The 14,137-nt window shown below is 37.0% G+C and overlaps 1 protein-coding gene across 10 annotated transcripts in view; it reads left to right on the top strand.

Moving 5' to 3' along the window:
* The window catches only part of LOC114054112 (eyes absent homolog 1), a 161,198-nt gene that overhangs the window by 127,135 nt on the left and 19,926 nt on the right, over positions 1 to 14,137 (top strand). For 9 of the 10 annotated variants that reach the window (XM_027877237.1, XM_027877240.1, XM_027877238.1 and 6 more), the window contains 4 exons: positions 10,844 to 10,902; positions 11,012 to 11,172; positions 12,002 to 12,116; positions 12,270 to 12,391. In XM_027877237.1, the coding sequence (XP_027733038.1) occupies positions 10,844 to 10,902; positions 11,012 to 11,172; positions 12,002 to 12,116; positions 12,270 to 12,391 (457 nt within the window). The remainder of the gene's footprint in view (positions 1 to 10,843; positions 10,903 to 11,011; positions 11,173 to 12,001; positions 12,117 to 12,269; positions 12,392 to 14,137) is intronic. The other variant, XM_027877239.1, reaches the window with a different exon arrangement.

Here is a 14,137-nt window from a genome sequence, read left to right as displayed (position 1 = left end):
TCTATCTATCTATCTATCTATCTATCTATCTATCTATCTATCTATCTATCTATCTATCTATCTATCTATCTATCTATATACATACATATAATTTTTCCCCTCCATCTACCCTAATACTGACAAAGGTCTCATGAGTTACAAATACCATCTTTCCATGCAGGAATGTAAACAGTTCAACCTTAATAAGTCTCTTATGACTTTCTCTTTCCTGTTTACCTCTTCATGTTCTACTCAAGTCTTGTATATGAAAATCAAATTTTCTATTCAACTCTGGTCTTTTCATCAAGAATGTTTGAAAGTCCTCTATTTCACTGAATGACCATTTTTTCCCCTGCAGGATTATACTCAGTTTTGCTGAGTAGGTGATTCTTTGTTGTAATCCTATCTCCTTTGCTCTCTGGAATATTATATTCCATGCCCTGCAGTCCCTTAATGTAGAAGCAGCTAAATTTTGTGTTATCCTGATTGTGTTTCCACAATACTTGAATTGTTTCTTTCTGGCTGCTTGTAATATTTTCTCCTTGACCTGGGAACTCTGGAATTTGACTACAATATTCCTAGGAGTTTTCCTTTGGTGATCTCTTTCAGGAGGAGATCAGTGGATTCTTTCAATTTCTATTTTGCCCTCTGGTTCTAAAATATCAGGGCAGTTTTCTTTGATAATTTCTTGAAAAATGATGTCTAGGCTCTTTTTTTTGATCATGGCTTTCAGATAGTCCAATAATTTTTAAATTCTCTCTCCTGGATCTATTTTCCAGGTCAGTTGTTTTTCCAGTGAGATATTTCACATTGTTTTCTAATTTTTCATTCTTTTGGATTTGTTTTACAGTGTCTTGATTTCTCATCAAGTCATTAGCTTCCAATTGCTCTATTCTAATTTTTAAGCAAGTATTTTCTTCAGTAATCTTTTGGACTTCCTTTTCCATTTGGCCAGTTTTGCTTTTTAGGGCATTCTTCTCTTCATTGGCTTTTTTGGACCTCTTTTGCCATTTGGGTTAGGCTATTTTTTAAGGTGTTATTTTCTTCAGTATTTTTTTGGGTCTCCTTTAGCAAGCTGTTGACTTGTTTTTCATGATTTTCTTGCATCACTCTCAGTTTTTCCTCTACTTCTCTTACTTGCTTCTCAAAATCCCTTTTGAGCTCTTCCAAGGCCTGGGACTGATTCATATTTTTCTTGGAGGCTTTGGATGTAGTAGCTTTGGCTTTGTTGTCTTCTGGTTGTATGTTTTGATCTTCTTTGTCACCAAAGTAAGATAATATAGTCTGACTCTTTTTGCACTGCTTACTCATGATCCCAGCCAATTACTTGAGTTTTAAACTCTTTGTTAAGGTAAGAGTCTGCTTCCAATGTGGAGAATGTACTGTCCCAAGCTTCAGGGGTTTGTACAGCTGTTTTCAGAGGTACTTCTAGGGACCTGTAAATTTTCAGTTCTTCCAAGGTGGTATGATAAGGTAAGGGGCTAGGTGTTTTCTCTCTACCACCACAACAAGCTCCACCTCACCAGCACTCCTCCTCTCCCCAGGACCACCCCTCAGAACTGTGACCCAGATCCAAGCATGGGCAAAGCAAGAGATTCCCACCTCAGTACTGGCAAAGAAATCCCTGCAATCCCGCTCTGATCACCCACTCAATTCCCCCTCAGTCTGTGGCCTGGAAGCTCAGGAAAAAGCTGCGGCCCTGCACTCGAGACTTGCGGCTGAGACCTAGCTCCTCTCTCACTGCAGTCACAGACTTTTCCCATTGACCTTCTAAGTTGTCTTTGGCGTTCAGGGCTTGAGAAGTCTGGAAACTGCCACAGCTGTCAGCAATTCAGTCCTCTGAGGCCTGCTCCAGGGTCGCTGCAGGCCACGCGGCCATTGGGCTACTCTCCCCACCCAGCGCAATATAGCTTTCCGATCAACCATCCAGGTTGTCTTTGGCTGGAAATTTGTTTCCCTCTGTCTTTTTGTGGGTTCTGCTGCTTTAGAATTTGTTTAGCTTTGGGAGAGAGCTCAAGACAGTCACTACTTTCCCTCCGCCATCTTGGCTCCGCCCCCCGGAATTTTAACTTCTTAAGAATCAATGCGGTAGAGTGGATAAAGTGTTAGCCTTGGGATTGGAAGAACCCTACCTCAAATACTGCCTCTAATACTTACTATCTACATGAGTATGGATGAGCAAATTGGTTAACTTTGCTGAGTCTCAGTCTCCTCATCAGTAAAATAGGGACAATAATACCTGTAATGGCTATTTCCCATAATATTTGCAAGGCTCAAATGAGATTGTATGTATGTATACACATATACAATAAATATAGTTAACTGATATATATAAAATCACTTAAAGTTTATAAAGCACTTTGTTTATTCACATATATATATATATGTGCATCTATATAATAAAAAGTACCTTATAAAATTTAAAGTGCTATGTAAATATGAGTTATTATAATGTGTTTTCATTTTTCCCCAGGAATCTATGTGAGCATTTTACACTCCAGCCCTGACCTTGCTTAAATTCTTATGAGGCCAGGGCCAAAAGTTAATGAAGCTTATCAGTTTTATTTATTTTACTCTTCTATGAATCATAGGCTGCATAATATAGAGGAAAGTCAGGAGAATATAAGCATCAGACTTTTCATTTGTTGTATTATCTCAACGTTATCTGAAAATTTGGTGCATGAATGTCACATGAGAACAGAGGGTCCTGATAATAACTATGGTAATAATGTATCTTTGTATAGCATTTTTGATTTATAAAACTTTTCCAATATTTTATCCTTATAATAATTGTATAAAGTAGGAAGATGGGCAGTAATCTTACTTTGCAGATGAAAAAAATAGAACCTTTGAGAGGTTAAATGACTTCTACAAAGCCACGTAATCAGCAAGTAGTTATTAAATCCCTATGAGATGCCAAGCACTGCTAGGCACCAGGAATACCTTCTACCCTTAAGGGACTTCACTTTCTTTCCCAAAAGTGTGTTAGTTTAAAGGAGACATGCAGCTAGAGTGATAAAAATGTAATCCTTCATGCACACATATACATTGGGATTGTTTCATTCTTGTTGTTTGCATCCCCAGCACTGTTTATGGCACATAGGAGGCATTTAATAAATGCTTGTTGATTAATTGATTGCTATATAAATTAAATAAAAGGTAATTTCAGTGAAACAGCACTAGTATCGGGGGACAGGGGAAATGAGGATCTTTGGGATTATGGGACTCATAAACAGAGGGGCCAGCCTTTAGAATCCACACCCAGGGCTTTATCTCCTACATCATACTTCCTTGCCTGTGGGCTCAAAATACTCCATTTAATCATTTATCTCTGTTCACCCTCCAAATCCAACTCAGCTGTTCTGTCCTAACTCCAATCTAGGACTCAGCCATTTCATGGTACCAACTCTATGATAAAAATGGGGTAGTGAAGATTTTGCAGGGTCTCATGTCAGATATAGTCATACCAGCTGCAGTTTTCTGTAACTCTCTAGTGATTGGCTTATAATTTAGGGTTAAGATCACAGCCTAAACAATGATACCAGAGTGTGTCTCCTCAGCTGCTGTCTCTTCACATTGCTAGTAATGATTCCTTGGCATAGAACTTGAATGAACCTTGTTGGCATCTATTGGTTTGATACAACAAATGGGGTTAACCATCTAGTAGTTGTTTGTAACATTCATTTTGGCACTGGATTATTTCTTACTTTGTGTCATTTTACCATTTCATAAGCTTATGCTCTATCTCCCCACATAGACTAAAATTAGCTTGAGAACAGGGACAATGTGCTAACCTTATTTTTTTAATCTACCCTCTCCCCGGTGCCTTACATAGTACCAGGTATACTGAATAATTTTTAAAAATACTTCGTTAAATTCAATGAATAATTCTGGTTGAATGGTAGGGTTGTTTTATTTTGTTTTAAGTATTTGAATGTTCTAGTTCCATGACTCAGAAATCTTTAAACTATGACAGGGCTAAATCCAGGGCCCACCTTAGGCCAGCCCTAAAAGTTAAAATCAATTTCAACATCTTCCCACTGCCCTATTCAATATTCTGTCTTCTCTCTGAAATATACCCTCCTCTAGCCCCTAACAGTGTCTTCATACTGCCTTCTACTCAGGACTAATCTCCTTTAGTAGTGTTCCAAAATTATCCTACACAATTCCCTCTGCCATCAAAACTCTCATTCATTTAAAAAAAATTTTTTAAGTACTTATTATAAGCAAGAAATTGTATTTGCACATTGTGGGTAATACAAAGATCAGTAAGACAGATAACTGTACATAGAAGCCTTACAATCTAGTAGGAGAAGAAAGATGTATGAATAACTGTATACAAGCCATAAAAAAAGAGGTTCCCAAAAGTGGGTGTTTAAAGGAAAAAGACACAAAGCTGGTGAGATAAAAAATGTAATCCTTCATGAATTTATATATCAACTTGTCCTTTTTCTCTCAGTGCTTTGCTATGAGGAGGTGATTGTGCTTCTCTAAGACTCTGAGATTAGGGATTTTCTGTCCTACCATCTGAGCTGGATGGATGTGGATATATTTCAATCAATGTTATTGGAGAGAATGACCACATTGATGAGACCAGAGATCCATCAAAGTTCTGCTCTCACCTAGCTAGGACAGAAAATAACCAGAGATGTCCATATTATGCTGTGAAGGACTATTTGCTTAATGTTTTACTCCAATCATCTATGTCAGGAACATTTGTACTTAAAAGAAAATGCTAGTTGCTCAAAAGAATGAATCTTGATGGTGTTACAGGCAATGCAGCAAATAGGTGAGAAATGTGGGCACCAGGAGGTCTTTCTGATCTTCCATGATGTCCCCAGATGACTACCAAGTCCCTCTAGGAATGAACTCTGAAGCTAGAGGTGGAGTTCAATATGTCAATTGGAGTATTTGGTAAAGGTGTTCATGAAAAGGGGGAAACTTCAGCCACATCCACACAGAGCTGCTTACCTAAACTACTTCCTGTTTCCTTGAAGCATTTGTGACTTTCCAGTCTTAAATGTTCTCTTTCACCATTTCCTATACTTGAGACCTCAAGTTCCCTTCAAGCCCCAGATCAGGTGCCACAGTCTTTCCTGATTAGTGCCCCATAAAAAATCATTTTGTATTTAATTTTATATATTTTATACTTGCTTATCTGGATGCAAGTTGGATCCCCTCCTCAACAGTAGAGCATAAGCTCCTAAAGGGCAGGCCTATTTCTTGTTTTTGTCTTTGTATTCCTAGGACACAGCATCCCTGGAACATAGTATACACTTAAATGGATGTTGACTGATTAAAACAGTCATCAAAAATGGTAGTCATGATTTTGCTTCATCACAAATCTGCTATTTAGAATGTGTGCAACTGTATGTGAGAATCAGGTTAAATAAAATAGCCATTATAGGTATTTTGAAAAATTTACACCTTACAAAGCCATTAGTAAGAATGGAAATTTAGACCCACCTTAGCAAGGTCATCTGAACTTTTTTCCCCATCTCTTGATAATTCTTTGGTTCCCAAATCTATTTTCTCTTCTGTTTTTTGGGGAATTAAAGGAGTGGTAGCCTCAAGATGCTGAAAGTTATTTCCCTCTCACCTTTTCAGGGTCCTGCCTCATCATAGCTCAGAACAGAGATCCTCTCTATCCCTATATCTTCTGGATATCTCCTATGAAGAAAGAAGCCTTGCTCAATAAGGTTCACCCCCTTTTCAAAAGTACTCTGAAATAGAGAATTGATACTGTCATCCCTGGACCAAAAACTTTTTCTTAGTGCTCCCACTGCAGGCTGAGTGAGAGTTTGTTATACCCCTGCCATTATTTCCCCCTAAATTGTGAGAACCACAGGGAGACATTCCGGGCTATTTGCAGTTCCCTAGAACATCAGAACACTGTGGCCGATTGGGATATGTAATCTTCAGGGTCCCCACTCTAGGTCCCCTAAACTTTGAGTAATTCTATAGCCTCTGGAGACTCATAGTGACTCTGAATGTCCCCCAGTCTCAAACATTATTCAGCAGGCTCCCTCACAGGTCTCAGTTCATTTGGTAATAAATATCCATAAGGTCCAGGTTTATTGGAGTGAATTTTACCCTCAAAATGGTATGAAATTTGGGAAATTTTTTGAACATCCTCTTTCTCCCCAAAACTTCTGAGGTCAACTTGGTCCTCTTAGAGTAGGTCCAGCACAGGTTGAATCTTATTCTAGACTAAAGAAGTAGAAAAACTTGATCCACCCTTACTGCAAGCCCAGATCCTAGTTTACTAGCTTGATGCATCAACCAGTCTATGGCCAATGGTATATTATGATCTTTGGCATCAAGTTTACCTAGTACTCTTCCCCTCCCCTAGGATTTCCCTCTCCTAGACTTTATTAATGTGTTAACTTAAGCCCCAACCACAGAATACTATAATCTTCAGGCATGAAATATTTTAAGGCAATTAAACAATTTCAGCCTTGAAAAATAAGGCACCTCAAAAAATGATAAAGTTTCCACCAAAGCCTGTAATAAATGTGAGCTTTAGATCTGCTACTTGAACTATTACAGCTCAGATATTCCAAATATACCCTGGTGGTCATGAGTTCTCCTGAAGTTTGTTTCCAAATTTGTGTGGTCCTTTTATGCTGTTTTAGCTATAGGTCATAACTCTCCTCCTCTCTTCAAACATCATTTTTCAAATTAAAGTTTTATCCTCCTATGGAAGTCTGATGGTTTTGAATTACACATGTAGGGCAATGAACCTGTGCTCTCAATAGAAATTTGTTATAAATATATGTTTATTTGGCATGCTTATCTCAAGTAATATATTTATTAATATTCTACTGATAATCCAAGGCAAGTCTACCTGGCCAGGTGAAGTCCTTTGTGTGCTTTAGTTGTGCTTGGTGCTTGACACCAAACACAAGTAGAAACAGGGGCTGCCACACAATGCATTAGGATCCTCCCCCACCCCAGGCTGTTCACTAACCTAGAAAACCATTAACATTATTATATTAATATTACTTATGTTATACTGTGTTTTTATTTATTGTATTAAATATTTCCCAATTACATTTTAGTCTGGTCCTGCCCACACTCAGGAGGCTGGCTTGGGTTTGATGCCCCTGCTAGAGAGCTAGACCAGCAAGTCAGGGAGGAGGGATGGGAGGATGGACAGAGAGCAGTGGGTAAGAATTAAGTAACTTGAGTGCAATCCTCCTGATTTTTTTTGTTTGTTTGTTTCCTTTGGAACCACCATTTATTTCATTGTTGTGGTTCTTTATCCCAATTGCCTACTCTACCACCTCTCCCTCCCTCCACCAAAAAAAAGATACATCTTTCACTGTGCTTCCCAAAGCTAGGCTGTCCATGGAAAGTGAGACCTACCTGTCACTGGCTTTGGAGCAGCCATGATCAAGATGAAGAGTTGAGACCCTGGGGAGGGAGTAGTCCCTGGGGTTAGGCTATGGAATGAGGATGCTCATAATTTGATGTACTCTTATTTTCCCTTTTAGATTATTAGCTCCTTACAGGCAGTCTCCTCCTTCTTATTTGTCTTTGTACCTCTATTCATTACTTAGCTATCTAGCACATGAGCACATATACAATAAGTCCTTAATAAATGTTGAATTAAATTCTTTCCTTCTTTCTTCATATACATAAGCTGTTGTCTCCATCATACCTTTTTGTCATTGTTTCTTTTTCCCCATTTTCTTTCTCTTCCCTATCATCTTCTTTGCTTTGGTTGTATAATTATAAAAAGCTTATACAAAATTTAAATTACCTGTATTTATATAGCCACCATCTTTTCTGTAATATATATATATATATATATATATATATAATTTCTTATATTTATACACAGTACCTCTGACACTTTATATGGCTTAGAGTTTTGGAATGTCTTAAGCCTGCCTTCCAGCTATCTAATTTTCTGGTTTTAAAAGAACAGATTTGAGAAACTAAAACAATCGGTCCCTTCTCCAGAAAAAGAAAAAGAAGCCAGTTAAATCGTACCCTAGAAATGCTCTGGAAGACAGCACTTATAACATAAGGGCTCAGTGTTGAATTTCAGATACAAAATAAATTTCAGAAAGAAATTGCTGAATGTGCAAACCTTTGCAAAACCAAACCATTCTCTTTCAGCATTCCCTAACATTAATCTGTTCTCTTGGGGCATTGAGAGTTTCCAGTAGAAAGTCAAAATGATGATAATGCACCAGTTCGTCATTAAAACAAGGCTTGGATAAGCCCTCATCTCCTCTTGTTTTGAGACTGAATAGTATATTACCAAGGTATGTAGGTTGGCAAATACTACAATAGAAAAGAAATAAAGTTAGGTTTTTTCTACAGTTTACATACCAAAAACACAGAAATTTGAATTTTTCAAATGCCATTACTGAGATGAAAGACAGGTTTACCTGTAGTTTCTTTCTTTACATGAAGATGCATATTTTAGAAAAGCTCTTAATGTGCTCTTTTCTTCTAAAGTTAATTTGTCATGAATTTTGAGTTTGTATTTTTGTCAAGAGACTTTTAAATATATATATACATATATATATGTATGTATGTATGTATATAAAGTTCTGATACAGAATAGGGACTACCTTGTCCCTCCACTCAAATGGCATTTTAATCCAATCAAAAGTGAATCGAGTTCAATAGCTGGATGTCAATGCTCAACACTTGCTGACATTTAATTAGAGTTAGGCCACTGAATTCTCCTTCTAATAGCTCCCTCTGCTTGAGAACAAAAAAAAAACACCCTCAAAAAAAAAGCAGGAGCAAACAAACACAGGATGTTTAAGACTGATAGCAACAATGGACTCATTAACAGTCAGTTACAAGATAATTGACTTCTGTCAGCCCTAAAGATTTACAGTTAATTTAAGTTCAGAAAAGCATGGACCACTCCATCCCTCCCCCCACAACTGGCTATGTTGAGAGCTTTTTTTTCCTCCCAGGCCTAATGTTAAGCAATGAAGCTTTTATTTAATACTTTTTAAAAAATTAATATTGGGAGATAATAGTTAAAACTTTTTTCTTAAAGTATCTTCCTGTTCTGGTTTCTCAGCCTCATCTCCCTTTCTATCCTTTTCTCCTTAAAAAAAGAGAGCTTCCATGTCATTCACATTTCTCTCTTTTTTATGTAACAATAATTTGCTAACAATTTAAAGACTAAGGTTAAGATCGGATAAATGGCAAAATTTACTACTCTGACCTTGCTACACTATCAAAAAGACTAAATGTCTAAAAAGATAAACAACTATCATTACTTCCCTGGGAAAAAAAAGACTTTTAAATAGCTTTAGAAGGTTTCCCAAATAGATCTTAAAATAATGATCTATGTTTTTAAAAAGTTAAATTCATAGTCCAATATATGGTGAAACCACATAAACTCTCTTTTCCTTTTTTCTTATCTGAAGTGGTTGACCTCAGAAGAGGAGGAGAAGGTTACAAGGTCAAAGTCTTTTCCTCGTTGGATCTCACTGCTTGCTGAGAGAGGGTTGGCTGGAAAATAGATGTTTTAGAGCAGAAGTCAAGGGTCATGATTTTAATTCTGTTAAGGAACAGCTGGTTTGAGTTTCTTTCCACTTCTATCTCCCCCTCCCTTCTTTACAAATCTACAGAGTGAAAAAAAAAATTTGCTCAGAAGTAATCAGTAACATAAAAATACATAGTTCCCGTGTTTTAGTACTTAAAATGTGTCGTCTTTGTTTTATCAGGAGGAAAAGAATGGATTTTATAGAATTAAGTATACGTGAGACCTGTCAAAAGCTTTGGTCCCTAGAATCTGTTTAAACATCACGTTTAGTGGATCATAGCATTGTAGATTTAGATGGTTATTTGGTGTTTTTTTTTTACCTTTCCCCATCAAATATGAAGGACTGAATGGAACTGCATGTTATGAAAGCCTCTAATGCATCAGATACTTGGAGACAAATTATGAAGTGTGACACAAAGACTTGAAAGACCGACGCAAGTCAAATGTTGAAGCTTGTGTGGACAGCCACATTTCTGCATGTGCACATATGTGCATGCCTTTTTTGTGCATACATTCAGTCAGGTGCACATTCAATACAGAATTTTATCTTCTCACTTGGAACGGCATAGGCCTTTAAAATTCTGGGCTGTTTGGGGTTACATGATTTTCATACTATAATTGATGAATTTGAAACCTTAATTTGAGCATGTAGCAGTAGTTACACATAAGTCACTGAAGAAAGCATAGCTTGACTACTTTTATTTATGTCTCTGAGTCTTTCATGTTTTTTTTTATTTGAAGACACACACATAAAGAATAAAGCTCACAACTCCCAAATAAATGGCAAACCAGTAACAGATTTTTTTTGTCTGCACTCCTCAGAAACATTGGCCTCAGGCTGTGTTGGTGTGTGGCTCAACAGCAATCAGAGGTCATAATTTCATTGGCGGTTAGCATCAGGTTTAATTTTTCTAGCATGTTATATTTACCAAAATGTCTGGTTTCAGTTATGCTCAGGCATTGACTGAATCCGCTTTGAGCTGCATGATGTCTTAAGGTACCTGAGGTTTATGGAACACATATGCTAATTGTTTTTAACCACTTTCCTTTCTAAACACAAAAATGTGTTTTCTAAAAACCATATAACAGTAGTTGTTAATGACAGTGCTTATTTCTTATATTAAAGTACTTTCAAGTAGGTAAAAATGGTGATTTAACGAGACTGCCACCTACTGATTGACACAGTAGAAAATGCCCCAATGAGGAGAATTGGTGGTTCTTTAAAAAAAAAAAAAAACATGCTTTTTCTATTTTTGATAAAAAATTTGTTTTTGTTTTTCAAAGTCCAAATTGTAGTTTATTTTATTATGTTACTTTATTATTATTATTTCACTTTAGGAATGTGATCAAGTTCACATAGATGATGTCTCTTCTGACGATAATGGTCAAGACCTAAGGTAAGTCACTAGAGATCTAAGTAATGGTTTTCATTTAGCAATTTGATTGCTTAGCTTATTAATGAAGTCTCTTCTCGGTTAACATTGGACTTTTCTTACATCTAAATAGCACGTATAACTTTGGAACAGATGGCTTTCCTGCTGCAGCAACCAGTGCTAACCTGTGCTTAGCAACTGGTGTTCGAGGAGGAGTAGACTGGATGAGAAAGTTGGCCTTCCGCTATAGACGAGTAAAAGAAATCTATAATACCTACAAAAATAATGTTGGAGGCAAGTAACCACAGTAAATATCCTATATCATGCTTTTGTTCAAACATATTGTTGTTGCTGTTCAGTCATTTCAGTCATGTCTGACTCTTCGTGACCCCATTTGGAGTTTTCTTAGCAAATAAAGTAGAGTGGTTTGCCATTTCCTTCTTTAGCTCATTGTATAGATGAGGAAACTGAGGCAAACAGGATTACATAGTAAGTGTCTGAGGCCAGATTTGAACCCGGGAAGATGAGTCCTGACTCCAAGTCTGGCACTCTATCCACTCTACTACCTAGCTGCCCTCAGACACATAGGATAGTTATAATTCTCAAGACATCAAAATGATTTTGCTTCTTAGATATCATTTGTTTATATCAGCACCTTTTTAGTTTGCTTCCTCTCACCAGTGACTATTTATTATATCTCCTTAAAATCTTATCACTTGTATTTCACTTTTATCAGTGCCAGAAAGAGCATTGAACTTGGAGTGAGAAAACTTGGTTTTGGGTCCAGAATCCAAAACTTATGAGCAACGTAACCTAGGCCAGTCACTAAATTTCCTTGAATCTCAGTTTCCTTATATAATCTACAAAATGTGAAAATAAAGTAAGATAACATCAACAAAGAACTTTGTTAAAAAAAATTAATATGATACATAAAAGTTGACTTGTTGCTGTGGTCAGTGGTGGCATGTGAGGGAATGGAATGCCCTGTTACTGAGCATACACTCCTTGAGGGGAGGGATTGCTTTTTATCTTTGTTTTTGTATCCCTAAAACCTGGCACATTCAGTGCCTAGCACATAGTAGGTATTTGTTCATCAGTGTGTTTACCACTGTCAAATCAACAGGTCTTCTTGGTCCAGCCAAAAGAGAAGCTTGGCTCCAGTTAAGAGCAGAAATTGAAGCTCTAACAGATTCCTGGTTAACACTTGCACTGAAAGCCTTGACACTGATTCACTCTAGGTAAGTGGCCACACTCAGAGAGCGTTTATGGCAGGATGATTGAAAGAGTGTTTACCGCAAAATGTGTCTATGGTTTGTCCATAGTTTGCTTTCAGGTGGGTTTCATTTGGGGAAGTTAATTTTCAACATTTTTTTTTCCCCTGGTTCTCACAGGACAAACTGTGTGAATATTTTAGTAACAACTACTCAACTTATTCCAGCCCTGGCAAAAGTCCTACTGTATGGATTAGGAGTTGTGTTTCCAATCGAAAATATTTACAGTGCGACAAAAATAGGTGAGCTATTTTTATCATCCACTTCTTCTGCTGCAGGCTACTAAAAATGAAAGACAGTCAATGAAACTTTTATCTGATGGCTAAATAATTAGCTAAAGAAGAATCATCTGAGCAATTTTATTTCATTTTCAAAATTGGCCTGAGAATTCAGGGGAAATAAAAGTACTATAATCCATGTATTTAGTTGTGGTTCTTTTTTCATAAACCTTCATATATCTGACCGTGATTAGGGCATATACATATTTGTTATACTTCATTTAGAGTCTCTTCTTAATAATATATAACATCATTTTTCTTCTTTTAGACCATAAAGAGCAAAACCCCTTTGTTTCATAAACTGAAATAAGCCTGCAGTAAGGGCTTAATATAGAACAAAAATGTAGCTGTGCTAATATTTTTTGTTTAAAAATTTTCTGACTTCTTTTATGCTATTCAATCTAACGTTTATTAAATATCCTGCATCATACTAGAAATTATGGAAAATACACAAAAAAAGGTCTAGTAATACAGTGTAGTTGGGGAGAAAAGGTGTACCTACATGAAAAAAATTAGAGATAGAGAGAGATTCTCAATTTTCAAAATATATGATTTTTATAGTAAGTGATTATGAAGTTAAGAAGAGGGCTGAGTAGGGACCAGAGTTGTCTGTAAAGGGTTTTTCAGAGAAAGTGAGATGGGAAGTGAACTTTGAAGGATGAATAGAAGAAAAAGGATGAAAAGTTATACGAGGAAAAGGAAAAGAGAGACCGCATGCCTGCAGGCATGGAGGAGCATGAACAAGGTATATTTAGGGAACGGTGAGGATACAGATGTGTTTGTGATTAGTGTGAATACCCTATAGACAGAGAATTTAGATTATAGCAGGATTTGAATGGCATAATGAGTTTGAATTCATTGAAGTTCTTACCTTAGTCAAGAAACATTGTAAATTCTTTAGCAGGGAAGTTCCACGATAGAATGTTTTGGAAAGACCCATCTGTTTGGAGCAATTTAGCCTGATCTAGGGGAAGAGAAAGAGTGAAGACGAGGAAAACAATTAGTCTATTGCTGCAATCCAATTGTGAGGCAATATTGTGAGCAGTAGGAGTAGAGGGGCTGACAAGAATCCAGTGTTGCATTGAGAATCTCAATATATTTATCAATGTTGATCTCCTTGGTGAGATAAATTTCAACATTTTTTGGCAATGCATTAAATGAAAAGCAAAAGCACAGTCTATGCCCTCAAAGACCTTACACTCTAATGTTAGTAAGTCCAACAACATTTAGCAAATCAATATGCCCAGCTCATCCTTCATCAATCCAGCTTTATCAAATGCCATCTTTGAGGCCAAGGAGGACATGTGTGTGTTTGTATGTGTGTATGTATATGTATGTATGCATGCATGTATGTGTGCATATATATTCTAAGGAGAGAGACAATTGGTAAATGGTTTTACGTACATACAAAATATAGAGAGTGTAAAAGGAGGAGGCAAAAGTAGTATGGGGGACTGGGGGAAAGCCCTTTGCAGAAAGTGGGATTTGAGATGTCTTGAAGGAGGCCAGTAAAGCCAAGAGACAGAAGAGAGGAAGGAGAGCAAATGAGGCATGAGGGAGAGTCAATGCAAAGGCACAGAATTGGAATTTGGAATCTTATGCTTGACCAGTGGCAAGTAGGACAGTGTACATGGGTCATAGAGTATGTACAAGGAAGTATAGTGTATGAAAACTGGAAAGGCAGGAAAGGACCAAGTTTCAAAGTGCTTT

This window comes from Vombatus ursinus, unplaced genomic scaffold (genome assembly GCF_900497805.2).
Source record: "Vombatus ursinus unplaced genomic scaffold, bare-nosed wombat genome assembly UNPS02014812.1, whole genome shotgun sequence".
NCBI classification, from domain to species: domain Eukaryota; kingdom Metazoa; phylum Chordata; class Mammalia; order Diprotodontia; family Vombatidae; genus Vombatus; species Vombatus ursinus.
The sequence above is the reverse complement of the archived record's forward strand: the minus strand, read 5'-3'. Positions and strand labels throughout refer to the sequence as shown.